A 26,274-nucleotide genomic window follows, 5' to 3' on the forward strand; every position below is an offset into this window, starting at 1 on the left:
AATTGCTCTGGTTTTTCTCGGAGTTGTCTGAACTTCCCCCTGCCTGGATGCCCCCCTCCCATGCAGCTCCTTCCCTTGCTCTGGGCTCTGCTAATGCCTCTGCAAGAGGTTCCGGGGCTGCCACTTTGGTTAGAATGATTCCCCTGTCCCTCTACTCTGAGATAGTGAAGTGAGTGAGCCAGCCTAAACTGTGATGCACTTGTCCAGGAAAGGCCTCTTCTCCTTGCAGTGGAGGGATGGCACCAATGTCCCCAGCTTCTGCAGCGTTGGAAGGCTCAGTCCCCCATCTCCTGTCCAGCCTGCTGGGCCCCCTGGGATCTCCCCACCTCTTTCAGCCTGCCTCGGCCCCACTGTAAGCTGCTTAGGGGTTAATTAAACCCACCCCTGAGCCTGTGCTTAATGGCCTCTCCATCCGGGGCTGCCCAGTAAACCCATTAATAGTGCCTGGCTGGGTTGTAGAGGGAGGAGCAGGCCCAGCAATTTGGCTTCCTTCGATGGAGGTATAGGGGTTGTGGGGGAGGATTGGGGACAGGGAGTGGAGCCTTGGGGCGTGGTGGTGGGGTCTGTTTCCTCAAAGGACTCCTGGGGCTCCTGCTCCCCTTCATGTTGTTCTGCTTCTGGCGTCTCATAATCAAAGGAAGAAGTACAACATGTTTCTGTTCCTTTGGGCAACCTATGTTCTACCCTGAGCTATATTAGCTGCCAGCCTCAAAAATCTTATGGTGGGTTCTGCCCCTTATTATCTGGTAATCATTATACTTCTCACAGGACAGAAAGACAGCTGTGTCCTTGTCTCTGAGTTCAGACTTCCCTTCCCTCCTCCTTCCCTGGGAGGCCCCTGCCTTGGACTCTGCAAAGGGCAAGGTCCTTTTTCTGCCCTTCCCCATGGGTCAGTATAGCTGTTTGAAGGGCGGGAAAGGGTATGGGTGTATTTCTCTTGCAGGGAGACCCCATATCTACTTTGGGTAAAGTCAGGGGCCCTTTTCCTGAGGGTTGCCAGATGAATGGGCAATGGCACTGGGCTGAGAGCTTAGAGATCCTGTCCCAGGCATCTCCTGACCTGCAGCCTTGCTCCCTCTTCCCCTGTCATCAGACTCCCTCCCTTCTTTGGATCAAGGTTGGGATATGGGGCTGCTTTCAGATGGAGCTGTCCCTTTAAATCTGTCCTCCATCCCTGGGTTACTGTCCTGGTGTATAATCCTGCTGCCATGGCAACCAGGGGTGCAATGCAACCTGGTGCCACTCCTCAGGGAATGGCTGAGTGGAGGCTGTATTACCCTGGTGGTGGCCTCATGGGCACAAGATCTCAGAGGAATGGGGGCACCTGGCTGGAGCTGTGCCTCCCTTCTGCCCACACATTTTCCTGTGTGCAAATGTGCCCTCACATTTCCTTTCTGGGGAACTGAGGTCCAAGATGCCTGACTTGCTTTCTGGGCATCACCCCCCTTTTCAAGGGGAAGAGCTCATGGGAGATGGGGGAGGGGGAAAGCTGCTGTGAGTCGTGGGGTCAGCAGGGCTGGGGTACCGCCCCTACCCACAGCGATGCCACCTCCCCCACGTACCCTGCCTCCCAGTGGCTGACCTTGGGCAAGTGTGGGGAGGCATTTGGGGCTTGAGGTATTTGCCTGGCACACCAGTGAGGCTGCCTCCCGGTAGAAGGCTGAGTCTTTCTTGGGGACTTCTTTGACTGAGCAATCACTGTAAAGGAAACAGGGCCTGGAGAGGGGCCAGAGCAGAGGTCAGAGGGCATGGGGAGGAGGTGGCATGCCCTCTGATACTCCAGGGTGTATTAGAGAAGGGACTTCCAGTAAAGAGGAGGCAGGAACAAGATAGGCCAAGACTTTTCTCCCTCGGGTTTCTGAAGCTGGCTGTGAGGGAAGGGTCTCAGGATGCCGTACCAGTCTTGAAGGGGCAGCATGCCATGCCTACCCCCTCCCCAAAACCTCCTGTTAGCCGCCTCCTCCCCATCATCACCGACACTGACACACTGGGATCGGGCCATCGGTGGGACTAGGGCTCCCTCCCACCACCCTTCTCCCACCCGGGTTACCGCCTGCTCTGCACCCTGCTGCGCCAGTCGGGGCTTCAGCCAATCAGCAAGGTGGTCAGGGCTGCCGAGCCTTGCCATTGGCTGGTTCCTCAGAGGGCTCTCCGCCGAGTCCCTCCTTCTCCAGCGCGGCCAGCCTCTGGCTGGGGAGGCAACAGAAGGCGGTGTGGAGGCCACTCTGGGAGTCCCCGGGGCTGGGGGCCGCCATGGCAGGCAGCCCAGGCAGCGGGGCCTCCTTGGAGGGCATATCTCTGGGCTCTTCTGAGGAAGCGGAGCTTCAGAGGGAAGGTAGGGAAGGGGGCGCCGGATGGGGGCGGGGCAGCTGGCCCCTTAGCCTACCCTCCTCCAGCAGAGTCGGGGCATCTGAGGAGGGTGGCCTGGGAGCGGTCATCTGAGGGCACCTTCTGGAGAGCTGTCCTGGACAGAGGGCACGGACTTTCTTGGCTCAATCCTCCCCTGGATGATTGACGGAGGGAATCCGGTATACCCTGGCAGGGAGGGAAGAGTTCCTACCCTGGCCTCTTTCAGAGCCCACTGAGGGCCTTGCAGGCCTCTGACCCATGCCAAGCCCTGGCCTGGGCAAGAGGGGTGGGTCTGGAGGGCAAGCTTGGACTTTTTTTTCTGGAGAAGGCAGGGAACAGTAGGAAGAAGGAGATGGGAGTCCAGGAGTTCCTGAACCATCTCTCTGCCTCCTCCAGCTCCAGTGCCCCCTCCTCCCCACTCCTGTTCTTCCTGGAGGAGGGGAACACTGACAAGAGTGTTGAGAGGTGGCAGGGGGTGCGTCTTCACCCATCCTCCATGACTTGGGTGCTGTTATGCAGATGTAGGCATGGGCGGCAGGGTGGCAGAGTAATGATACCCCTTGCCCATCTCTGCCCCCAGCTGGGCACATTCTGCTTCTCACTTCCTTTCCCCGGAACTTGCCACAGCCTGGAACTCCCACCTCTGCCAGTAAGTGAAGGCAGCCCCCACCTCAGATCTCGGGGGCCGTTGTTGTGGCCCAGCTACAGGTGTTACCATGTCCTTGGTTCTGTCCCATCCTGGGCTGAGAGTTTGCTTATCCCAGTGACGGCTTGGCGTGACCTAGGCCTTTGGGTGCCCACAGCCATTCCAGGCCCCCAGTGCCTGTTTCCCTAGCTCCTGCCAGTGTTCCAGGCCTCAGCTTTGGCTTCCTATCATCACGTTAATTTCTCAGTGATTATAGATCATTGTGATTCAGAGCTGAAAGGCCTGTAGGCATCATCTAGCCCAACCCATCCATTTTACAGGCGGGAAAGACTGAGGCCAGTGAGGGACGAGGACTTGGGCAGTGTCACAGGGAATTGGTGGTGCTTACACTGGATGCTGTGCAGGCCCAGCCTCCTGTGAGGCTGTCTGCTCGACTCTGAGCCTGTACTCAGGGACTTGCTCCAAGTACTGTCTGTCTCATCCTTGAGCCTGCCAGGTGCAGGTGGCTGAGTCCTGCGCTTCAGCCCATCTAGAGGTTGGGTGAGGAGCTTGTGGTTTTCTTTCTTTCCCCCTTTTTTTTTTTTTGAGGCAGTCTTGCTCTGTGGCCCAGGCTGGAGAGCAGTAGCATGATCTCAGCTCACTGCAATCTCTTCCTCACAGGTTCAAGCAATTCTCCTGCCTTAGCCTCCTGAGAAGCTAGGATTACAGACCTACAGCATCATACTTAGCTAATTTTTGTACTTTTAGTAGAGATACGGTTTTGCCATGTTGCCCAGGCTGGTCTTGAACTCCTGGCTGTGAGAGGAGGGTCTTGATCCGCCCAGCAGCTTGTTGTTTTCTGGAGCAGGGCAGGACCTATAACCTGATACCACTTCCTTTTCTCCCCTCCCTCCACCTCAGAGTCCCTTCCAGCCGCCTGGAGCCTTCCACCTGCCCAGACTGGCAATACCTAGGGTAGAGAGAACAGGCCAAGGAAACTGCCCCAGGCATTCAAGGTCCTGGAGTGCCTGTGCTGGGAAGGGAGGGAAGTGTTGCTGGGGAGGGGCTGTCTTCTGTGGGACATAGGGGTGGGGGAGTGGCAGGTATAGTGGTGTGTTTTGGTATTCTGTGCCCAGCTGGTACCTGTGTATCTCACTGCCTATACCTTCCCCCAGCCATGCAGCAAGTTCTGGACAACTTGGGATCCCTCCCCAATGCCACGGGGGCTGCAGAGCTGGACCTGATCTTCCTTCGAGGCATTATGGAAAGTCCCATAGTAAGATCCCTGGCCAAGGTACAGTGCTCCAGGGAGGTGGGCACAAGGGCACTATGCCTGGGGAGGCACAGCAGGGGATGGAGTGTAAGCTACAGAGGGCCCTGGGAATGGAGCATGTGACAAAGAGGCCCCCCTGAAGGGGGTTGTGGGAGAAAATCATGCCCAGGTGGGGACCTGAGTGGCTGCAGTAGAGGGGCTTCTCCCCGCACCTGTCTAGGGAGTGCATGAGCAGATGTTTGGGGACTTCCAGCCTGCAAAGTATGTGATTGGTGGGGGCCAGCATGCACATGTTGGGGACTCTCTAGAATTCATCTTGCTTGTCCTGCCTTTGAGCATTTTGTGTAGATGTCTTTCTAAGGTCACTTGCCAGGGACCAGTTTTGTGGAAGACCATTTTTCCACAGATCAGGGTGAGGGGGAGTGGTTTTGCGATGCAGCTGTTCCACTCAGATCATCAGGCATTCATTAGACTCTCATAAGGAGCACACTGCCTAGATCCCCCAGCATGTTTGGTTCTCAGTAGAGTTCACACTCCTGTGAGAATCTAATGCTGCTGCTGATCTGACAGGAGGTGGAGCTTAGGCAGTAATGCTTGCCCACTTCCTGCTGTTCGCCTGGCTCCTGACAGGCCAGGGGGTTGAGAACCCCTGTTCTAATATATGAATAGAGCTGTTTGTTTATTGGTTCCCCTCCTGAGAGATGTGTATGTTACTGCTGCTTTTGCTCTCTTAAAAACAGTGCTGCAGTGAATATCCTCATATCCATCTGCTCCTGCACGCGTGTGAGGGTTTCTCTAGAATAGACATTTGGTAATGAAATTGATGAATATGTGCAGTCTTGAACCTCAATATCTGTAACTTTCCAAAGTTGATTTTAGAGTTGGGTTCAGACCACATCACCTCTGGGTACGTTAGCTGTTGTCTCCACAATGAGACAGTGAGACTCTGCTTTGGGATGGCAGAGTCTCAGAGTGAGACGGCCCTCTCGCCAATGCCCTTCAAAGCAGAATCCCCCTTGATAGCATTCATCTCTGGTCCAGTCCACCTGACAGTCCGCTCGACAGCTCTCTAATGATGGGTCTGCTGGCTGGCTCTGTCATTCACTCATTCGATCATCCATCTATCCATCCATCCATCTATTCAACAGATACCCGTTTCACACTCACCATGTGCCAGGCACAGTGCTGGGATTATGGAAGTGGACTGCCAGATAGTTTGTTTTCCTGAAGAAGCCCAAATCTGTCTTCCTTTCACTGGGCCCCACCATGCCCCAGTCCTGGGACCTCAGAGTAAAGCCTAATTGAGAATGAATCAATGTGCTGTGTCACATTGCAAGTAAACTCCCTTCTCTAGAAACGTTTTTGGTGAGAAGCTGTTCAGGATTTTTCCAAGAAATTCCTGGTATGGTTCCAGAATCATAGAGCACAGTGGAAGAGAGTATGGATGTTTCTTCCCCTCTGAGACCCCCAATATGAGGCTAATGGGCTCAGGCAATCCAGTGACTTCTCTCTCCCTCTTGTTATGAAACAAACAGGAAGTAAATCTCCTTGAAGGAGCCTACCTGAGCTCATTGAAACAAACAAACAAACAAAAAACCATACATTTCTTCCTTGTCCCTGTATGAGTGATTCTTTGCAATGTAAATTTGCCACTCACCAAAGATAGCATCTCAGAGCTTCCTGCATTGGACAATGGGACCTGCTTCCTCTTTCTCACCGATTTTAATGATTATGTGTACATAGACAAATTTCTAACCTAATAGACAAAGCACTTTAATCAAATCCAGCTGCAAAGACTTGGCAAAGTGGCCCCAAAACCCACAGGAATGGAATCAGATTGAAGCCGTATGTAGTAGCTGTTGGCCTCCCTCCCTTACCCTTTGGAACTGGGCTTGACTCTTTCTGGGGATGTGGCAGACAGTGTGAGAGGGGCCAGGCTGGATAGACCTGGGACCTGGGAGGGGCAGGGCCTAAAGGGACAAAACCAGAGGGTTAAAGGCCCTAAGGAAATTCAAGTCTAGCAGAGAGATCATAAATCCAGGCGGTTGGCTGCAGACAGCAGGTGGCGACCCTGGCAGGTGGCTGGCATCTGGGAGGGGTGACATGGGTTCAGCAGCAGGTGTTCCAGCCGCAGGCAAGGCCAAGGTGAGGACTCCAAGTCAGGGAACATTCAGAAATTAAGAAAAATTGTTACTAATGGGGACATCTGCCAGCTGAGAGGCATGTGAAGGCAGCGTGTGAACTAATTCACATGAAATGAAGAAGAAAGAACACAGGGTTTGGAATCAGAAGATTCCACTGACTGGCTTTGTGAGTTTTATATATCTATCAACCTGTCTGAGCTTCAGTTACTTCTTTTTTTTTTTAAATTAAAAAAAATTTTCTTTATATGGTATACTATGGAGATTTTTTAAAAAAATAATATTTATGTATTTTAAAAGAAAGACGAGGTCTCACTATGTTGCCCAGGCTGGTCTTGAACTCCTGAGCTCAAGTGATCTTCCTACCTTGGCTTCCCGAAGTGCTAGGATTACAGGCGTGAGCCACCATCCCCAGCCCAGTTATTTCTTTTGAGAAGTGGGGAGAATGATATCTATCCCTCAGAGTTGTGGTGGAGCTAGGTGGAGGTTATGGAAGTGGAAGTGCTTTTTGACTCAGAAAGAGTTGTTATAATATTAGCTTTAGACTGGAGTTCACAGGGAAGACTCTCGTTCTCTGTGGAGGCTAGGGTGGAAGAGCTGGGAAAGCAAGACAGGGCCCTAGAAGAATAAAGCTCTAGGGAGGTAACTAAGATAGGGGCTCTGACAAGGGGACATGCCAAGCAGAGGGTGTAGTGGAGAGGAGGCCAGTGCATCAGTTAGCTTTTGCTGTGTAAAAAACCATCCTGCTGTGTAGTGGCTTAAAACAACTGTGATTTAATTTCCCTGATTTTGTGGGTTGGTTGGGTGGTTCTTCTGGCCTGGGCTTGCTTAGCTGGGGCTGGGTGGTCCAGGATGGCCTCACTCACATACCTGGTGTCTTAGCTGGGAAAACTGCAATGTCTGGGATGACTAGGCCCCTTTCTATGTGGTCTCTCCTCCTCAGCCCCCTTCACACGGTGGTCTCACCAGCAAGGAAGGTCAAGACCCCAGTCACAAGTACTTTCTAAGCCTCTGCTTGCATCTGCTAATGGCCCATTGTCTAAAGCAAGTCACATCTGTCAATCTCGGATGAAAGAGTTCCTTTACTTTCTGGCACACTACTCTCTGGGACATCTTTCGGCTTTTAATTTTACTATTTAATTATGAACCAGGGCTTCAGATGGGAATTCCCTGTCTTTTGTGATGATCCGAGGGGTTGAAGTGGAGGTTGGAGGGAAAACTTTTCAATGAAATGACTGTGTGGTGTTTGTATTTGTAGCCTGCTATGGCTCTGGATTGGGAGCAGACAGCAGGGTGCAGGCTGGCTCCACCACGAGCCTAGCTGTGTCTCCCACCCAAGCTTCTGGTCTACCATGAGCTTTAGCCTTGCTTTGCTGAGGATGATTTTCAGAGCAGAATGAAATGAATGGCTACCACAGAAATTAAAATCACTCTTCAAGTTCTGGGCCATGTGTCACTTAACATGAAAAAGGATAAGTCTTAGCAAAATAGTGAATAAAAAAAATTAAGTGAAATAATTGTTCATTTAATACTAAGTGAAAAAAGTCAGGCCCCAGGGATGGATAAAATCGTGATTCCCTTTTTTTAATGTCATAGAAAATGCATTTGGACAGACACGATTCCCTTTTTATAAAGGGAAAAATAACCGTATTCATTTCAGAAGTATGTGGAATATATACAGACACATTAAAACTCTTTTTTTTTTTTTTTTTTTTTTTTGAAACGGAGTTTCACTCATGTTACCCAGGCTGGAGTGCAATGGCGCGATCTCGGCTCACCGCAACCTCCGCCTCCTGGGCTCAGGCAATTCTCCTGCCTCAGCCTCCTGAGTAGCTGGGATTACAGGCACGCACCACCATGCCCAGCTAATTTTTTGTATTTTTGGTAGAGATGGGGTTTCACCAGATTGACCAGGATGGTCTCGATCTCTTGACCTCGTGATCCACCCGCCTCGGCCTCCCAAAGTGCTGGGATTACAGGCTTGAGCCACCGCGCCCGGCCACATTAAAACTCTTTAACAGGGAAGCCAGGCAATGACAAGCACCCTAAATCAAGATGGTGCTTTCTGCAGGCGGGAGGGGAAGTGGGGCATGTGCTTAGATGTTGGATATTGTCAAGAGCTTTCTGTTTTAGTTTGGGTGCTGAGTTCTCTTAGATCCTCATTATATAATTAAAAAAAATCTAATCTAGGCTGGGTGTGGTGGCTTACGCCTGTAATCCCAGCACTTTGGGAGGCCAAGGCAGGTGGATCGCCTGAGCTCAGGAGTTTGTGACCATCCTGGGCAACATGGTGAAACCCTGTCTCTACGAAAATACAAAAAATTGGTTGGGCGTGTGCCACTGCACTCCAGCTTGGGCTACAGAGTGAGACTCCATTTCAAAAAAAAAAAAAAAAAAAATCTATTTTAATACTAACTAACACAAGCCATGCACAAACCAATGTTGAGAACATATTATCAACCAAGGGTTGTGATTCATCCAATTCTGAAAGTCCGAAAAAGTGTGTAGCAAATTGTGCTACATGCTGAGTGTTCTTGGTGCTGGTCAATCAACTGTTTAGTTCAGCTTACTGAAGTGTTGGTTTTGTATTTGAATGATTAAATGTTTCAAGTTTTCTCTGGGCTGTGAGGTTGAGCTTGGAGAGCTGTGTTTTCATATCTGTGGGTATAAAACGTCCAGGGTGGCCACAGGAGGAGGAATGGATTAGCCCCTGGTGGGAATGTCACTGAGTCAAAGATGGGAGGTAAGCAGCTTAGGAGGCACCTTAGCTTCCCCCTGATCAAACACATCTCCTCAGAAAACTTGTCCTCCATCCATGGAGCAGATGGTGCTAAAGTCAAAATGAGCGACCTCTCTAATGCTCACATCAGGACACCTGGGCCAGAGCTGGTTCCTGTTAACCCAAAAGAGCCATGCAAGGATTGCCATGGTGAAATTGTTGCTGCCTGAGTGCCTTTGTTTATTCTTGAAACTCAGTTGTTGGGGCTTTGATTCCCAGCATTGTCCGGCACAGGGGTAATAGAGCCAGGACGCCTCCCTCACTCTGGGGCTCCGTGGGCTGGGCCGAGCTAAACGACTGAACATTACACAGGGCTCTGTGGAAGACCAACCTTCTGGGGCTTGTTCCTGTCCCCAGTGCTATTCCTTTGCTCCATTAGTTGTCTGTTTCCCCAGTAGGCTGTGGGTGTCAGTCTAAAATGCTGCCCACCTGGCAGAGGATGCTTTAGGAGGCAGTGGGACCATGTGGGGTGCTGTTCCCTGGCCTGTTTGGGAAAAGAGAAGGCAGAAAGGATCTAACCTTGATTGAGCACCTGCTGTGTGCCAGGCACTGTGTCCATCTCATCAACTCCTCACAGCAGTCCTATGAGGTGTTATTCAAATCTCACTATCTCATGGCTAAACAAGCTTTCTATTATGAAAAAATTTAAAAATATATTCTGAACCTCCATCACCCAGCACCCCACTTCAGCATTTAACAAATCTTGTTTCCTCCATACCTTCACCCCCTTCCCTCTCTCCTCCATTGTTTGGAATAGATCTCAGCCATAATAGATTGTATCTGTGTTTGATTATGTCTATCAACCGAAAAGGATTCTTAAAAAAAGTTACACTACTATTCTCACACCTCCTAAAAAAAAATCAAACAATAGTTTTCTTGTGAATTTTTTAAATTAAAAAAAATTTTTTTAATGGAGATGGGGTGCTGTTAAAAGAAAGTCAGAGGGGGGAAAAAAAACAAAGAAAAAAATAAAAATGGAGATGGGGTTTTGCTGTCTCGAACTCCTGGGCTCGAGTGATCTTCCTGCCTTGGCCTCCCAAAGTGCTAGGATTACAGATGTAAGCCATTGTGCCCAGTCGTGAATTTTTAATAAATGGTATTGGGATGTCTGGATAGTCATATTGAAAGATATCAAAGTGGATCCAGATCTCACATTATATATCAGAATAAACTTCAAGTGGATCAGAGATCTCTTTGTGAAAATATAAATCATACATGTCCTAGAGGAAAACAAGGCTCTGTATACGGGAAAAGCCCTCCCTTTAAAAAAAAAAAAAACCTAGCCCTCAAAATTCAGATGCACGAAAGATTAATAAATTCACTCACATTAAATTTTTTTTTTTGAGCCAGGGTCTTGCTCTGTCACTCAGGCTGGAGTGCAATGGTGCAAACAGTGCTTACTGCAGCCTCAACCTCCTGGGTTCAAGTGATCCTTCTACCTCAGCACCCCCAAGTAAGAGTAGCAGGGATCTCAAGTGCATGCCACCATGCTCTGGTAATTTAAAAAATATTTTGTAGCAACAGGGGCTTGCCGTGTTGCCCAGGCTGGTCTTAAATTCCTGGGCTCAAGTAGTCTTCCCTCCTTGACCTCCCAAAGTGCTGGGATTACAGATGTGAGCCACTGCACCTGATCTAAATTTTTTTTGCATGCAAAAACACCGGAAGCAGAGTGAAAAGACAAGTGGCAAACTGGGAGAGATGATTTGCAAGAGATATCACAAAGGACTAATTTTCCCAATAGAAAACATTTTTAAAAATGGGGAAAAGAATAAAAACTAAGACCTGACAGAAAAACTGGGAAAGACATGAGTAGACAGTTCACAGAAAAAGATATACACATGGCCCTTAGACATGTGAAGAGATGCTTGACTTCACTCATAGTAAGCAAAATGCAAAGCAAGCCCCACTGAGAGATCATTTCTCCTCCATGTGATGGGCAGACATGCAAATATTTGATCAACACTCTGGTGGTGAGCTTCAAGAAAATCCCTCATACAGTGCTAGCAGGATGGCAAATTGGCCCCAGTCCCAGAGAGGGGAATTTGTCAATATCTAAGAAAATTACGTATGTGTTTACTGCTTGACCCTGCAAGACTTCTAGGAATTTACATGGAAGATCTCCACAGATATAGAATACTATGCCAGAGTCGTTTACTCCAACATTATTTGCAATAGCAAAGTATTCGAAACAACCTAAGTTCCCATGGAGATTGGTTGAATAAATTACAGGAATCCAGTCATGCAGTGGAGTCAAATGCAGTATTTCAGATAATAGGACGGGCGTGGTGGCTCATGCCTGTAATCCCAACCTGGGAGGCAGAGGTTGCAGTGAGCGGAGATTGTGCCACTGCACTCCATCCTTGGCAACAGAGCAAGACTCTGTCTCAAACAAACAAACAACAACAATAATAATAATAGAGGAAGATCTCCATGCAGTTTCATGGGCTGATTTCCATGGCATATTTTTCAGTAAAAAGCCAGAAAACAAACCAGTTAAACAAAAGCCCCAGGGTATCAAAGAATGTGTACAATTTTATGTAAGAAAGAAAGGGCAATTTATTTTATTTTATTTTTTTGAGACAGAGTCTTGGTCTGTTGCCCAGGCTGGAGTGGAGTGGTATGATCTCAGTTCCCTGCAACCTCTGCCTCCTGGGTCAAAGCAATTCTCATGCCTCAGCCTCCCGAATAGCTGGGATTACAGGTGTGCACCACCGCGCCCGGCTAATTTTGTATTTTTAATAGAGATGCAGTTTCACCATGTTCGTCAGGTTGGTCTCAAACTCCTGACCTCAGGTGATCCACCCGCCTTGGCCTCCCAAAGTGTTGGGATTACAGGTGTGAGCCACTGTGCCTGACCTTCAGCAGTGATTTCTGAGATTTTGATGCACCCGTCACCCGAGCAGTGTACACTATACTGACTGTGTAGTCTTTCATCTCTTACACCCCTACGACCCTTCCCTCCTGATTTTTACTCAATAGATTTGTGATAGATAGTAGCGGTTGTACAGCAATTCTGAAACTGCTTTGAATATTGAAGGACAGAACAAGTAAGTAAATATATTGATGTTATTGGGAACTAAGTTCACACTGAAGGAGAAGGAAGACACAAATATGGAGTGGGGGAAGATGAGAAAAATCCTGTAGAGTTTGATTTTATTTGGAGCCATCAGTATCTACTAATGTTACCAAAGAAAGGACGCCCTAGAAACAATGGGTACTGAGTACCCACATCTTGGTTTCTAAATATTGTTCCCTGTCAAAAGGAGTCAGGGTTCCTTTGAGAAATTGCTGATTCCAGACCTGGGGTAGGGAAAGTATCAGATGAGCCTGTGCGGGAAGGGAAGAAGATGGGAACATGTGAACAGGACAGAGGTGTGAAAGGGGCCCCCACTGGACACGTTTGGGATAAACGGGGTCAATGAAGATAGTGATCATAATGATATTCAAACACGTGGAATAAAAGTTCATAGTGATATGAGAGAAGAGAAAGAGGAGTGGGGTGGGAGGGAGCAAAGAAAAGCTCATTCTTTTTTTCCTTACGACGGAGTTTCGCTCTTGTTGCCCAAGCTGGAGTGCAATGGCATGATCTCGGCTCAGTGCAACCTCCGCCTCCCAGGTTCAAGCGATTCTTCTGCCTCAGCCTCTGGAGTAGCTGGGATTATAGGCGCTCACCACCATACCCAGCTAATATTTTGTATTTTCAGTAGAGACGGGATTTCACCATGTTATCCAGCCTGTTTCTTAAACTCCTGACCTCAGGTGATCCACCCGTCTTGGCCTCCCTAAGTGCAGGGATTATGGGCATGAGCCTCCACGCCTGGCTGAAAAGCTCATTCTTATAGTAGAATGCCAATAAATGTAGAGGGAATGATGGAAGTTATGTAGTCACTATTTTGCAACCTCCAGTATAATAATTCATTTAGGTGAGGGTCATAAATTCATGCTAAATCCACTGTTGAAGGATTTTGGGTTAACAGAATGGTCACATAGTCTCAAAATGTGGGAAAGACAAAGACACAAGATCACCTACCTAGAACTCTTGTCAAAAGGACTCACTCAAGTCTAATAATGAGAAAACAATCACATAAATCTAGTGGTAGAGCATCCTAAAAACTACTGGCCTGGAGTCTAAAAATGTCTAGGTTGGGCGCAGTGGCTCACATCTTTAATCCCAGGCTTTGGGAGCCTGAGGCGAGAGAATCGCTTGAAGCCAAGAGTTTGAGAGCAGCCTAGGCAATGTAGTGAGACCCTGTCTCTGTAAAATAAGAACAGAAACAAAAAGCAACAAATGTCCTGAAAGTCTAAAAGTTATTGGGATCTGTGTTAGAGGAGAATAAAGAGATGTGCTGACCAAATACAACATATGATCAATTAGATCCTGAAAATATGGAACGATAAAGGATACTTTTGGGACAAGAGTGAACATTTGAATATGGACTGTCTTACATAATATATTAACGTATCAATGTTAAATTTCTTGCAGGTGATAATGGTATTGTGGTTTATAGAGCAGAATGGCTTTGTTCCTATGAAATACATGCTTAAATACTTTGGGATAAAGTGGCGTATGTTGTCTGCAGTGATCTTTCAAAGATTCAGAGGGGAAAAAAGGTCTTCATCTATATTCTTGAAATGGAATTCCTGGAGGGCTGGGTGCAGTGGCTCACGCCTGTAATCCCAGCACTTTGGGAGGCCATGGCGGGTGGATCACCCGAGGTTGGGAGTTTGAGACCACCCTGACCAACATGGAGAAACCTTGTCTCTACTAAAAACACAAAATTAGCTGGGCATGGTCGCGCATGCCTGTAATCCCACCTACTCGGGAGGCTGAGGCAGGAGAATTGCTTGAACCCAGGATGCGGAGGTTACGGTGAGCTGAGATCATGCCATTGCACTCCAGCCTGGGCAAGAGTGAAAAGCCATCTCAAAAAAAAAGAAATGGAATTCCTTTCTTCCTGACCCACTGAACCTAATACTCTCCACTGGGCTGGAACCTGGAGCCATCAGAGCGACAGATAGGTACAGGGCCTGCTCCTGGTACCATGTGCTGATTTCTTGTCCCCTCATTCACTGGGATCACTGAGTTGAGGGCCTGGAGATGCAAGTTCAAGTCCCAGTGACCCTGGGAATGTTATTCCACCTCCCTAACTTCCTCATCCTGGGCTTCAGGGTCTTCAAGTCCTCACCCAATCATGATGTCCAATGGAAGAAGTTGCCCTTAAACTCCAATGCATATAGGGTCCTGGGAGCTGGGGACAATTTAGTAACTTTTAATGACCCTTTGTGGCAAGGGGATGAAAAGGAAGGTTTGCCCTTTCATTTCTTCCTTCCCTAAGCTAGGTCCTAGTCATTTTGAGGAAGAAAGGAGACAGCAAGGAATGCATACACACGTGTGGGTATGATTGTGTGTACACACGTGTGGATATGATTGTGCGTGAGTGAGTGAGAAGCTGAGGCTGGGAGCTGGGGGCGGGGGGAGGAAAATGCCTGGGGCTGAGGGAGGACCCTGTTTGGTGTCCCAGGGCTCCTGGGGAAGCTCCTAGGCCAGCTCCTAGGCCCACCTGTTCTGCTTCCACCCCCAGGCCCACGAGAGACTGGAGGAGACGAAGCTGGAGGCCGTGAGAGACAACAACCTGGAGCTGGTGCAGGAGATCCTTCGAGACCTGGCACAGCTGGCCGAGCAGAGCAGCACGGCCGCAGAGCTGGCTCGCATCCTCCAGGAGCCCCATTTCCAGGTTCCTTGCTGCTGGGGCTGGGGTGAGGGAGCAGGAGGTGGGTGGACTGGGGTGTGCTGGTGTTGGAGGGGCTGGCAGGAAGTTGGAGCTGGGATGGGAAGAGACCTCCGGGCAATGCCCCATTGGCCCTTCTCTTCCCACCACCCTCCAGTCCCTCCTGGAGACGCACGACTCTGTGGCCTCAAAGACCTATGAGACACCACCCCCTAGCCCTGGCCTGGACCCGACATTCAGCAACCAGCCTGTACCTCCTGACGCCGTGCGCATGGTGGGCATCCGCAAGACAGCCGGAGAACATCTGGTGAGGACGCTGGGCAGGGCCAGAGGTGGGGCTGGTGAGGGTCACAACTGAGAATAACCAATGGGGGGCCAAGAAAGGTCAAGCGAGTGCTGAAGATAAAGATGGGGCCAGCTTTGTGTAGGAAAGGGCCCACGCAGATCCAGGAGACCACAGACACTGCATACGTACGTGTCCACGCCTCTCCAGTCTGCCCCCTTCTCCCCGTTAGTGCCTGATATAAGTGAAGAATTTAGGCAGAAGGATGGAAGAGGACTTTGTGAGGGCGGAGGTGAGTGGATGGGGACAGGAATGGAGGAGCTATTAGGAGACTATTTGAAGATTCTGACTTGGAACAATTGGGGCCTGGGCGGAGGTGAGTGGATGGGGACAGGAATGGAGGAGCTATTAGGAGACTATTTGAAGATTCTGACTTGGAACAATTGGGGCCTCATCTTACACTCCCCCGACCTGCAGGGTGTAACGTTCCGAGTGGAGGGCGGCGAGCTGGTGATTGCTCGCATTCTGCACGGGGGCATGGTGGCTCAGCAAGGCCTGCTGCACGTGGGTGACATCATCAAGGAGGTGAACGGGCAGCTGGTGGGCAGTGACCCCCGAGCGCTGCAGGAGCTCCTGCGCAATGCCAGTGGCAGTGTCATCCTCAAGATCCTGCCTAGCTACCAGGAGCCCCATCTTCCCCGCCAGGTGGGCCCCTCCGCCAGCCCCCCACCCAGCACAAGGCCCAAGGGATGGCTGAGCCTCCTGCCTGTCAGGATTGCAGGTCTCACTGAGGACCTCCTCCCCTATTGGTTTCCTCCAGGGGAGACAGGGGGCGGGACCTGCAGGGGGCAGCTGACCGCAGCCATGGACAGGCCTCTGCCTCTGCTGCACCTGCATGTGCTTCCACATTGGTTCGAATTATGCACACAGCCACAGCCTGGGGTACCAGAGTGTATGAGAGAGCACCTGCAACATGGTCAGCGTTCTTCACATGTTTGTGCGCATGTGCAGGGTGGGGTTGTCATATGTCCTGGACAGCTATCTCCTGGTTGGTGGATTCTGGGGGTCTGGCTGCTTTGTCCACCTCTCCTATTGGCTTTCTCACCCTCCCCCAGAACCCTTCTCCAAGGGGAGAGGGTGAGTGGAGGGAGGGATCCAGGATTAGGTGCCAGAGTCCTGTTTCCTACTTGCTGTTCCCACATCCTTGGTCCTGAGATCTGAATCCTGTAGTACTAGATGCAAAGGGAGGCTGGCACCAGGGAGGCATGTGGGGCAGGCCTGGAGGTGTCACTCCTGCAGGGGTGGCTCCGTTGCCCCTTGCATCTTTGTGAAGGGAGGGGACATGGGGTAGACCTCCACCTGCAGCCTTCCACTGACCCTTCCCCTGACTTTTTGCCGATCCCCGGGCCCAGGTATTTGTGAAATGCCACTTTGACTATGACCCGGCCCGAGACAGCCTCATCCCCTGCAAGGAAGCAGGCCTGCACTTCAATGCTGGGGACTTGCTCCAGATCGTAAACCAGGACGATGCCAACTGGTGGCAGGTGAGCCGCGGGCACCCCTGCATCTCTCTAGGTGTGGTGCATGGGAGGGCGAGGCACAGGCAGGGGTCCTCTTGCTCAGGCCAGTCATGGTCTCATGTCCGTTTCAGGCGTGTCATGTGGAAGGGGGTAGTGCCGGCCTCATCCCCAGCCAGCTGCTGGAGGAGAAGCGGAAAGCGTTTGTCAAGAGGGACCTGGAGCTGACACCAAACTCCGGTAGGAGGACCCCCCCCAACCCCACATCCCCAGTCTGGGATCTGACAGGGCCCTGCCTGCCTCACTCACCCATCTCCCTATGGCCAGGGACCCTATGCGGCAGCCTTTCAGGAAAGAAAAAGAAGCGAATGATGTATTTGACCACCAAGAATGCAGGTGGGTATCAGAGCATCCCCTCCCTTGTCTTCCTCTAACATGGCATGGCCCTCCCTGTCCCCACCCTTCACCTATGACGATGCTCACCCTTCACCTGGCTCAGATGCTGCCAGCTGTGTCCCTAGGCCCTGCCCGGCTCCTCCCTGCTCCCCTGTTCCAAGCCTTCTTGCCCTCAGCCTCCCTGAGAACTCCGCACCCCCTCACCATGCAGCCTGGTGAGCAGTACCATCTCCCTGTGTCCAGAGTTTGACCGCCATGAGCTGCTCATTTATGAGGAGGTGGCCCGCATGCCCCCATTCCGCCGGAAAACCCTGGTGCTGATTGGGGCTCAGGGCGTGGGACGGCGCAGCCTGAAGAATAAGCTCATCATGTGGGATCCAGATCGCTATGGCACCACGGTGCCCTGTGAGTGGGGGCTGGGCCCTGCTGAGTGGGGTACAGAGAGCAGGGACTCCCCGGGGGCCAGGGCTGGGTCCACCGAATGGGCATCTTCATGGACGCCAGGCAAGGTGGTTCCTTTGGATGCACAGGTTGGGGTGCACGCCCTCTGTGGGCAGGGAGAGGAACTGCAGGCTCGGGAAAGGTGAGGGAGGTGTCCTGCCAACAGGTGGCCTAGCGGGCTGGGCTGGTGTCCCCTTTCCTTCTCTGTTTCTCTTGCTGAAAGCCATGAAGAAAGTGAGTGCCCAGCTGTGCACCCAGGTGAAACAGGGCTATGAGCTGCGCGTGTGTAGCCTTGTGGAAGACAGGGCTTCTTAGTGGCAGAGCCAGCGTGGGTGGTGGGAGCTCTTGGCTGCCAGAGGCAGGACTGAGAGCGCTGCCTTGGTCTGCTTGGCTCTTGCTGTGTGGCTTTGGGCTATGCATTGCCCTTTCTAGACCTCAGCCTCTCACCTATGGGCTCTGGGTTGGACCGTGGATACCACCTCATGTCTCTGTGAGTGCCAGTGGGGAGGGTGGGGGCAGGCGTGTGCAAAGGCAACAGTACTGGCAGATGGGGAGCAGACTGTACCCCCAAGGCTGGGAACCGGGAGCCCGGGTAAGGGTGTGTATATGCCTGAGGCGCTGTGACCTGCCTGTGCCCATTCAGCCCCACCTACCTCCATCCCCCTAGACACCTCCCGGCGGCCCAAAGACTCAGAGCGGGAAGGTCAGGGTTACAGCTTTGTGTCCCGTGGGGAGATGGAGGCTGACATCCGTGCTGGGCGCTACCTGGAACATGGCGAATACGAGGGCAACCTGTATGGCACACGTATCGACTCCATCCGGGGCGTGGTCGCTGCTGGGAAAGTGTGTGTGCTGGATGTCAACCCCCAGGTATGGCCACTCTGCTCCTTCCCAGCCTGCCCAATGTCCTCTCTGCTGCCTCAGTGCTCCCCCATATAGTTCCAGGCACCTGTCACCTGAGCACACCCATGTACCCCCTCTGCCCTCAACCACTGCTAGGAACCCAGCCCACCTGGAACCTTCCTTAGCCTCCCAGACCCCCCACTCCTTCTCTAGTCTCCTCCAGTCACCCCAGCCACCTGCCAGCTGCCTGTCATTCATCCCGGTACTCATGTCCCAGACTCCCAGGCACCCCTTTCTCATCCACTCCTAGGTGCCCACCCAACCTTGGTCACCCTCACAGCCTTCCTCTGATTCCTAGGACAGACATGGGGATATGCTCCCTACCTTGCCTTCTCCTTCTGCAGGCGGTGAAGGTGCTACGAACAGCTGAGTTTGTCCCTTATGTGGTGTTCATCGAGGCCCCAGACTTCGAGACCCTGCGGGCCATGAACAGGGCTGCACTGGAGAGTGGGGTGTCTACCAAGCAGCTCACGGTGAGGGCTCTGAGGTGCGGGGGAGGGGTCTGATGGCTGCCTAGAGTGGTGGGGGACAGGCCTGAGCTGACAGAGAGAAGGAGGTGGTGTTGGGGAGGAACAGGGGCCTGCTCCAGTTATCAGTGAGGCAGGACGTGGTCCCCCCTGCATAGATGTGGAAGGGGAGGTCTAAGAGAGGAAGTCCAAAGTCTCAGAGTGAACCAGGGACACAGCTAGCATGGGGCACATGTGCTTCTGACTCCAGCCCATGCTCTGCCCACTCTGCAGGGACAGTGCTGGCCAGAGGGAGTTCAGAGGGCCAGTGGAAGAGGTGGGAGGTGGGCCGGGGGAGCTTGGGTTGCTTACAGCTGGGGGAAAGTGGAAGGGCAGGAGAAAGCCAGAGGTGGGAAGGCTGGCTGGAGGGGTGAGTCAGCATCAGGGAGCAGGCAGCGCCTGGAGGAGAGGCCTCAAGCCCGCATTGCAGGACTCCAGCCTCCCTCCTCCCTAGGTCTTGCTATGCCTACCCAGGAGGTGGAGGGTTTGCAGAGCTCTGAGCTCAGGGGTCCCTCTGCTGGCCATGCCTGGTGCTGCAGCACACAGGCCCCAGGTCAGTGTGGCTGGGGCTCAGGAGAGGCTGTCCAGGCTGGTACCCTTCTGCAGATGGATCCTTGCTTGATCCCTACTCTGGGCACCTCCTCCTTGGCAACAGGTGTGGCCAACTGGAGCTGCTGGGATGCGGCTGGCTTCAGCTTATTTAAGTCAGTTGTCAAGTACCCTTCCCCACCCCTGCCCAGCCAGCTTCCACAGGGTTGAGGGTAGAAGTTGCCCTGGGCACTTGTGGATTGCCCTGGTACCAGCCTGTCATGCTGCATAGGCGAGGCAGGAGGGAGCACTGGCTTGGGAGTCAGGCAGACCCTGTTCAGCCACTGACTGGCTGTGTGACCTTTTTGTACCTTAATTTTCTGTTATAAATGGGGAAGAATTAATCCTACTCTGCAGAGCTGCAGTGAAGATTATGTGGGTTGCAAAGCATTTAGGGGTGTGATTGGCACTTACTAAAGCTTATCCTTTCACCCACCATCTGTTTGTGGTTGATGGTGAGCCACTTTGAGGCACGCAGAGAGGGACTCCTGCCTCCCTAGCCAGGGAGTCCACTCCAGGGTTGGGCTTGCGGGAGGGGGAGTGGGGGCAGCTGTAGCTCCTTCTGACAGTGGGGGTGAGTTGTGGCACTGACTGTAGGGAGGTCCCCTTGTGCCCGGGCAGGAGGCGGACCTGAGGCGGACAGTGGAGGAGAGCAGCCGCATCCAGAGGGGCTACGGGCACTACTTTGACCTCTGCCTGGTCAATAGCAACCTGGAGAGGACCTTCCGTGAGCTCCAGGCGGCCATGGAGAAGCTGCGGACAGAGCCCCAGTGGGTGCCTGTCAGCTGGGTCTACTGAGCCTGTTCACCTGGTCCTCTGCCCCCTCTGGGTTGAGACCCAGAACCTGAATCCATCCCCTTCCTGACCTGTGAGCCCTGCCACAATCCTTAACCCCCATATCTGATTCTCCTTGGGTAACAGCTCCCAGCAGGCCCTAAGTGTGGCTTCAGCACAGGGGTGTGCACTGCCAGGGAGGTGGGCATTCATGGGGTATCCGGTGCCCAGGTGCTGCCCACTCCCAATGCTCATTAGCCACGAGATAGCTCTCTCTGAGGGCCAAGCCATTCGCAGGAATGTGTCAGAGTCATCTCCATAATGGTTAGTCCAGAGGAGATAAAAGCTGCTTTGGGACCACATGGTTAGTAGGTACACTGCCCCCGCCACCTCTCCCCAGTCACCAGTTCTCCTCTGGACTGGCCACACCCACCCCATTCCTGGACTCCTCCCACCTCTCACCCCTGTGTCGCAGGAGCAGGCCTTGGGCTGTTTCCATGTGGCCAGGAGAATGTGTGGTCCACTGGCAGCCAGGCAGGCCGAGGTGGTGGTGCCAGCCTGGTGCCATCTTGAAGGCTGTAGGAGTCAGAGTGAGAGCCAGTGGCCACAGCTGCAGAGCAGTGCAGCTCCCAGCTCCCTCGGAAAGGGGTTAGGGTGGTGGGGTGGACACTGCTCGGTCCCTCCCTCATCCACAGCTTCTCACTGCCAAAATTTCTCCAGACTTCTCTGATGTGTCCTGACAGATCAGCCCTGCTCCCCACAGGGCCAGGCTGGCAGGGACCAGTGGGCTCAGCCCAGGTAGGGGTGGGATGGAGGGCTGAGCCCTGTGACAAGGAACCTGCTGCTACCGATGGAAGAGCCCCAAGCTCTCCATGGCCCACAGCAGGCACAGGTCTGGGCTCTGTGTCCTTGACCTTGGTCCATTTTGGTTTTCTCTCTAGCCAGGTCCAGGTAGCCCAGTTGCATCAGGGCTGCGGGGTTGGAGGGGCTGAGGAGTGCAGAGGGGACCTTGGGAGCCTGGGCTTTTGAAGGACAGTTGCCCTCCAGCAAGTTCCTCATACACGACTCCAGGGGGCGCCATTCACACTGTAGTCTGCATAGCCTGTGGCTCTGCGTGTGTGCTCGGCGCCTGTCTGTGCCTCTGGCACTGGTGTGTCTGTGTCTGTGTCTGTCTGTCTTTCTGTCTGTCTGTCTGTCTGTCTGTCTGTCAGGTTTAGTTTGGGGAGGAAGCAAAGGGTTGTTTTGTTTTGAAGGTCACTCTTTGGGGCCCCTTTCTGGGGGGGGGTTCCCCATCAGCCCTCATTTCTTATAAGTCCCTGATCCCAGACTCTGAAGCCCTGGTCCTCTCCTGATGTCTCCTCCACTGTCCTATTGTCTCCCTGCCCTAAATGCCTCCCTGCTGTCCTTGTGGATGCAGTTTTGTAAAATAGGAGACTCCCTTTTAAGGAAGAATGCTGTCCTAGATGTACCTGAGCATCTCATCCTTCATTGTTCTCTGCAGTCCTTCCCAGGGTGAGCCTGTCCTCAGAGGGGACAACCTGGGACACCCCGAGTCCAAACCCCTGTGCCTCCCAGTTCCTCTGAGTGTCTAATTAGTCTTCGCTGCAGCGTCAGCCAAAGCTGGCCCCTGAACCACTGTGTGCCCATTTCCTAGGGAAGGGGAGGGAAAATAAACAGAATATTTATTACAAATGTTAGAATATATTTCTTATATTAGGAATCTCATTTGCATTTGCATAGGGTATACACATGGGTGGAAAGGCCAGGCCTGCCCCCATCTCGCTGGTGTGGCTCCGCGTGCGCTACACACTCATCCTCCTGCTCCTCTTCTCTCTTAGTGTCCTTTCATCCTGATTCAGCTTTCCCTGGCATCACCCTCAGCCTAAGGGAGTGGGAAGGAAATAGGGTGTTTTCCTGCTGACCTGAGGCCATGGGGTCACTTGACACTTCCTACCTCCCCTGGGGGACTTGAGGATAAGGGCAGAGAAGGGTCTGCTGTTGCAGCTGCCTCTGCCCCCTTGGTCCAAATGACCATCAACTCTGATGGGGATGGGGTGGGTACCTTGCCCTCGTGGCACCTTCACTGCTAGTGATGCCCAAGGGACAGGCCTGGGCCCCTTCCCTCCTGTCTCTTCTCAGTCCTTCCTCTCTGAACAGCCTCCTACCTCCCCTGCCTGAGCTCCACTCCATACCCCTCCCAGGCACCTATCGGGTGGGAGCAGAGGCTGTCAGTCCTTGGCTTACCTGGGCCAGGGCCAGAGCTGGGTTGGAACAAGTGTGTGTGCCCACCACATAAGTTCTGTGACTCTGTTCTCCCTTGCCCCTCATTGTGGACTCTTGTATTTGAGGGACGTTGGGAGAGTGAGGATCCTACCACCCACTGTCCACATTTAGTCCTAGCTCCAATGCCCTTCCTCTGTCCCCTCCCTCAGCCATCCAATTCTTGAGTTTTCTTACTGACTGGTTTTCTTTCTTTTCCTTGGATTAAATGTGAAAGCAAAGGCTTCTGGCTCTGCTTGTCTTTGGTTGGGGTTGGGTGGATGGCTTTGGGAAAGGGTGAAAGCTGGGGAGCAAAGCACAGATGAGTCTAAGATGGAAGTCAGAGCAACACATCTTGTTTTCTGTGATGTCTTCCTTTTCTCTGCCTTGCCCGTCCACACTCCCCCATCCCCGGAAGATGCTCCTTCTAAGTGCTTGGACCCAAGGACGTGAACAGACACTTCTTAAAAGATATACAAGTGGACAATGTATGAAAACATGCTCAACATCACTAATCATCAGAGAAATGCAAATAAAAACCACCATGAGTTACCATCTCACTCCAGTCAGAATGGCTGTCACTAAAAAGTCAAAAAATAACAGATGCTGGTGAAGTTGCAGGCTAGAAGGAGTGCTTATGCACTGTTGGTGGGAATGTAAATTAGTTCGGCCCCTGTGGAAAGCAGTTTGGAGATTTCTCATATAACTACCATTTGTTCCATCACTGGGCATCTACCCAAAGGAGAAGGAATCATTCCACCAAAAAGATACCTACACTTGTATGCTTACTGCAGCACCATTCACCATAGCAAAGACATGGAATCAACCTAGGTGCCCATCAGTGTGGATGGGATAAAGAAAACGTGGTGCATATACACCATGGGATAATATGCAGCCATGAAAATAATGAAATCGGCTGGCCATGGTGGCTCACTCCTGTAATCCCAGTATTTTGTGAGGCCAGGGAGGGCGGATAACCTGAGGTCAGGAGTTCAAGACCAGTCTGGCCAACATAGTGAAACCCTGTCTCTACCAAAAATACAAAAATTAGCCGGCGTGGTGGTGCATGCCTGTAGTCCCAGCTACTCAGGAGGTTGAGTAGCAACCCGGGAGGTAGAGGTTGCAGTGAGCCAAGATCATGCCACTACACTCCAGTCTAGGCGACAGAGCGATACAAAAAAAAAAAAAAAAGTGTTCTTTGCAGTAACATGAATACAGCTGGAGGCCATTATCCTAAGCAAATTAACATAGAAATGGAAAATCAAACACCATATTTTCTCATAAGTGGGAGCTAAACATTGGGTACACATGGGCATAAAGATGGCAACAATAGAGGCTGGGGACAGCGAGAGGAAGGAGAGGGACAAAGGTTGAAAAATGACATTGGTTGGGCGTGCTGGCTCACGCCTGTAATCCCAGCACTTTGGGAGGCCAAGGCAGGCAGATCACCTGAGGTTGGGAGTTTGAGACCAACCAGCCTGGCTAACATGGTGAAACCCGACCTCTACTAAAAATACAAAATTAGCTGCATGTGGTGGCTAATTTTTTTTATTTTAACTTTTTTGTAGAGATGGGGTCTCGTTTTGCTTTCCAGGCTGGTTTTGAACTCCTGAGCTCAAACAGTTCTCTCCCAAAGCACTGGGATTACAGGCATCAGCCATCATGCCTGGCCCATGGTTTCTTTTAATTTGGCATTGAGGTCTCTCTTGACAGTGGCCATAAGCTGAGATAGCAATTTTCTTTTCTTTTTTTTTGAGACGGATTCTCACTCTGTCACCCAGGCTAGAGTGCAGTTGCACGATCTCGGCTCACTGCAGCCTCCACCTCCTGGATTCAAGTGATTCTCTGGCCTCAGCCTCCCAAGTAGCTGGGATTACAGTCATGCACCACCATGTCCGGCTAATTTTGTATTTTTGATAGTGACAGGGTTTCACCAGATTAGCCAGGCTAGTCTCGAACTCCTGGCCTCTAGTGATCCACCAGACTCAGCCTCCCAAAGTGCTGGGATTACAGATGTGAGCCACCATGCCCAGCTTGAGATAGCAATTTTCTGAGAGACCTAGTCAGGGGAAAGTTAAGGTACAGTGTGTCAGTCAGGTGAGATACAATGAGAAAGTGAAACCCAAATGCATGAAACAGAAGACATGTATTACTTACAAGTCCCAGAGACATTAGGGGCATCTACTGGTTGCCCATGAAAAGTCTGGAGGTGGTAAGGAGCTCAACCACTGAGTGGGAGCAGGAGAGAGTGGGCGATAGGCCTTGGGCCAAAGCCTTTATTGGAGTCCAGGGGTTCACCCAAGCAAATTTGCCATAGGCAGTTCTAATTGATGAGTTTAGAGCAAGCAGGCACAAGTTCCGTGGAGTCATGCTGTGACTGAGAGGTAGTCACTGTGGCATATTTGAACAGTCCATGTGGGGTGTGGGGGTCAGCATGGCAAGCCAGGAAGGTCGTATCTAGCTCTCTCATAGAGAGGTGGTCACCAGGAAGCAGCTGTATGGCGTAGGAACCGGGATCAACCAAATTGAGGACAGAGAACTGGAAACGGTTTCAGGGGTGACCAAGCCCTGCTTCTGGTATGAGAAAGTCCAGCTTATATGTAAAATGGATGCCAAGGCAGCATAATAGTATAAGAATTCACTACACCAAAAGAGGGTGTTCACCAAAACCTGATCATGCTGGCATCCGGAACTTGGACTTCCAGCCTACAGAACTGTGAGAAATAGATTTCTGTTGCTGAGAAGCCGCGAAGACAATGACAATTTGTTACAGCAGCCCAAACTAAGATAAATACCTAAATCAATAGAGTTATACTGTATTCATGGACTGGAATCAATGCTGTTCAGATGTCAGTTCTCCCCAAACTGATCTATGTAATCAATGTCATCCCAATCAAAATTCTAGCAAGCTTTTTTTTTGGTATAAATTGATAAGCTGGCGCTAAAATCTACGTGGAAATACTAGAAATCTAAAAGAGCAAAAAAAACTTTGATAAAGAACAAAGTTGGAGGATTTATACTACTTGAATTTGAAACATATTATAAAGCTACAGTAATCAAGACAGTGTGGTATTGGCATAAAGATAGATAAATAGGTCAATAGAACAGAAAAGGCCAGAAATAGACCTACACAAATATGTTCAACTGATTTCAAAGTAGTGCAATGTCAGTTCAGAAGAGGAAGCACAAGACAGCCTTTTCAGCAAATGGTGCTGGAATAGTTGGATATCCATATACAAAAGGAAGAAGATGAAGGAAGAAAGGCGGAGGAAAGAGAGGAGGAGAAGAGAAGAAGAAGAAAAAAGAAGAAGAAGGAGGAGGAGGAGAGCAAGAAGGGAAGAAGTTGTTGTTCAGCTCATACACATATATGAAAAGTAACTCAAGTTCAGCCATAAGTCTAATGTAAAGCCTAAAAGTGTAACACTTCTAGAAGAAAACAGGAGAAAACCTTTGTAACCCTGGGTTAGGCAAAGATTTTTAAGATACAACACCAAAATGCATGATCCATAAAAGAAAAAATTGACACACTGAACTTCATCAGAATATCAAACTTCTGGGCCAGGCGCAGTGGCTCACGCCTGTAATCCAAGCACTTTGGAAGCCAAGGCGGGCGGATCACCTGAGATCGGGAGTTCAAGACCAGCCTGACCAACATGATGAAACTCCGTCTTTAAAACAAAAAAAAATATATCAAACTTCTGTTCAGTGAAA

The 26,274-nt window shown here is 51.2% G+C and overlaps 1 protein-coding gene across 8 annotated transcripts in view; it reads left to right on the top strand.

Moving 5' to 3' along the window:
• The window catches only part of MPP2 (membrane palmitoylated protein 2), a 34,992-nt gene extending 12,186 nt beyond the window's left edge, over window positions 1–22,806 (top strand). For 4 of the 8 annotated variants that reach the window (XM_032279467.1, XM_032279465.1, XM_032279466.1 and 1 more), the window contains 11 exons: window positions 4,150–4,268; window positions 14,750–14,902; window positions 15,054–15,203; window positions 15,657–15,884; window positions 16,592–16,723; window positions 16,831–16,936; window positions 17,024–17,092; window positions 17,336–17,497; window positions 18,201–18,403; window positions 18,781–18,909; window positions 20,152–22,806. In XM_032279467.1, coding sequence (XP_032135358.1) covers window positions 4,150–4,268; window positions 14,750–14,902; window positions 15,054–15,203; window positions 15,657–15,884; window positions 16,592–16,723; window positions 16,831–16,936; window positions 17,024–17,092; window positions 17,336–17,497; window positions 18,201–18,403; window positions 18,781–18,909; window positions 20,152–20,328 — 1,628 coding nt within the window. In that variant the 3' untranslated portion in view covers window positions 20,329–22,806. Of the gene's footprint in view, window positions 1–2,177; window positions 2,336–4,149; window positions 4,269–14,082; window positions 14,431–14,749; window positions 14,903–15,053; window positions 15,204–15,656; window positions 15,885–16,591; window positions 16,724–16,830; window positions 16,937–17,023; window positions 17,093–17,335; window positions 17,498–18,200; window positions 18,404–18,780; window positions 18,910–20,151 lie in introns of those variants that run through there. The other 4 variants (XM_032279462.1, XM_032279463.1, XM_032279468.1 and 1 more) reach the window with 4 other exon arrangements.
• Window positions 22,807–26,274: the final 3,468 nt, after the last annotated feature.

The sequence above is a fragment of the Sapajus apella genome, unplaced genomic scaffold (genome assembly GCF_009761245.1).
Source record: "Sapajus apella isolate SASKATOON/1434 unplaced genomic scaffold, GSC_monkey_1.0 scaffold12, whole genome shotgun sequence".
NCBI lineage: Eukaryota > Metazoa > Chordata > Mammalia > Primates > Cebidae > Sapajus > Sapajus apella.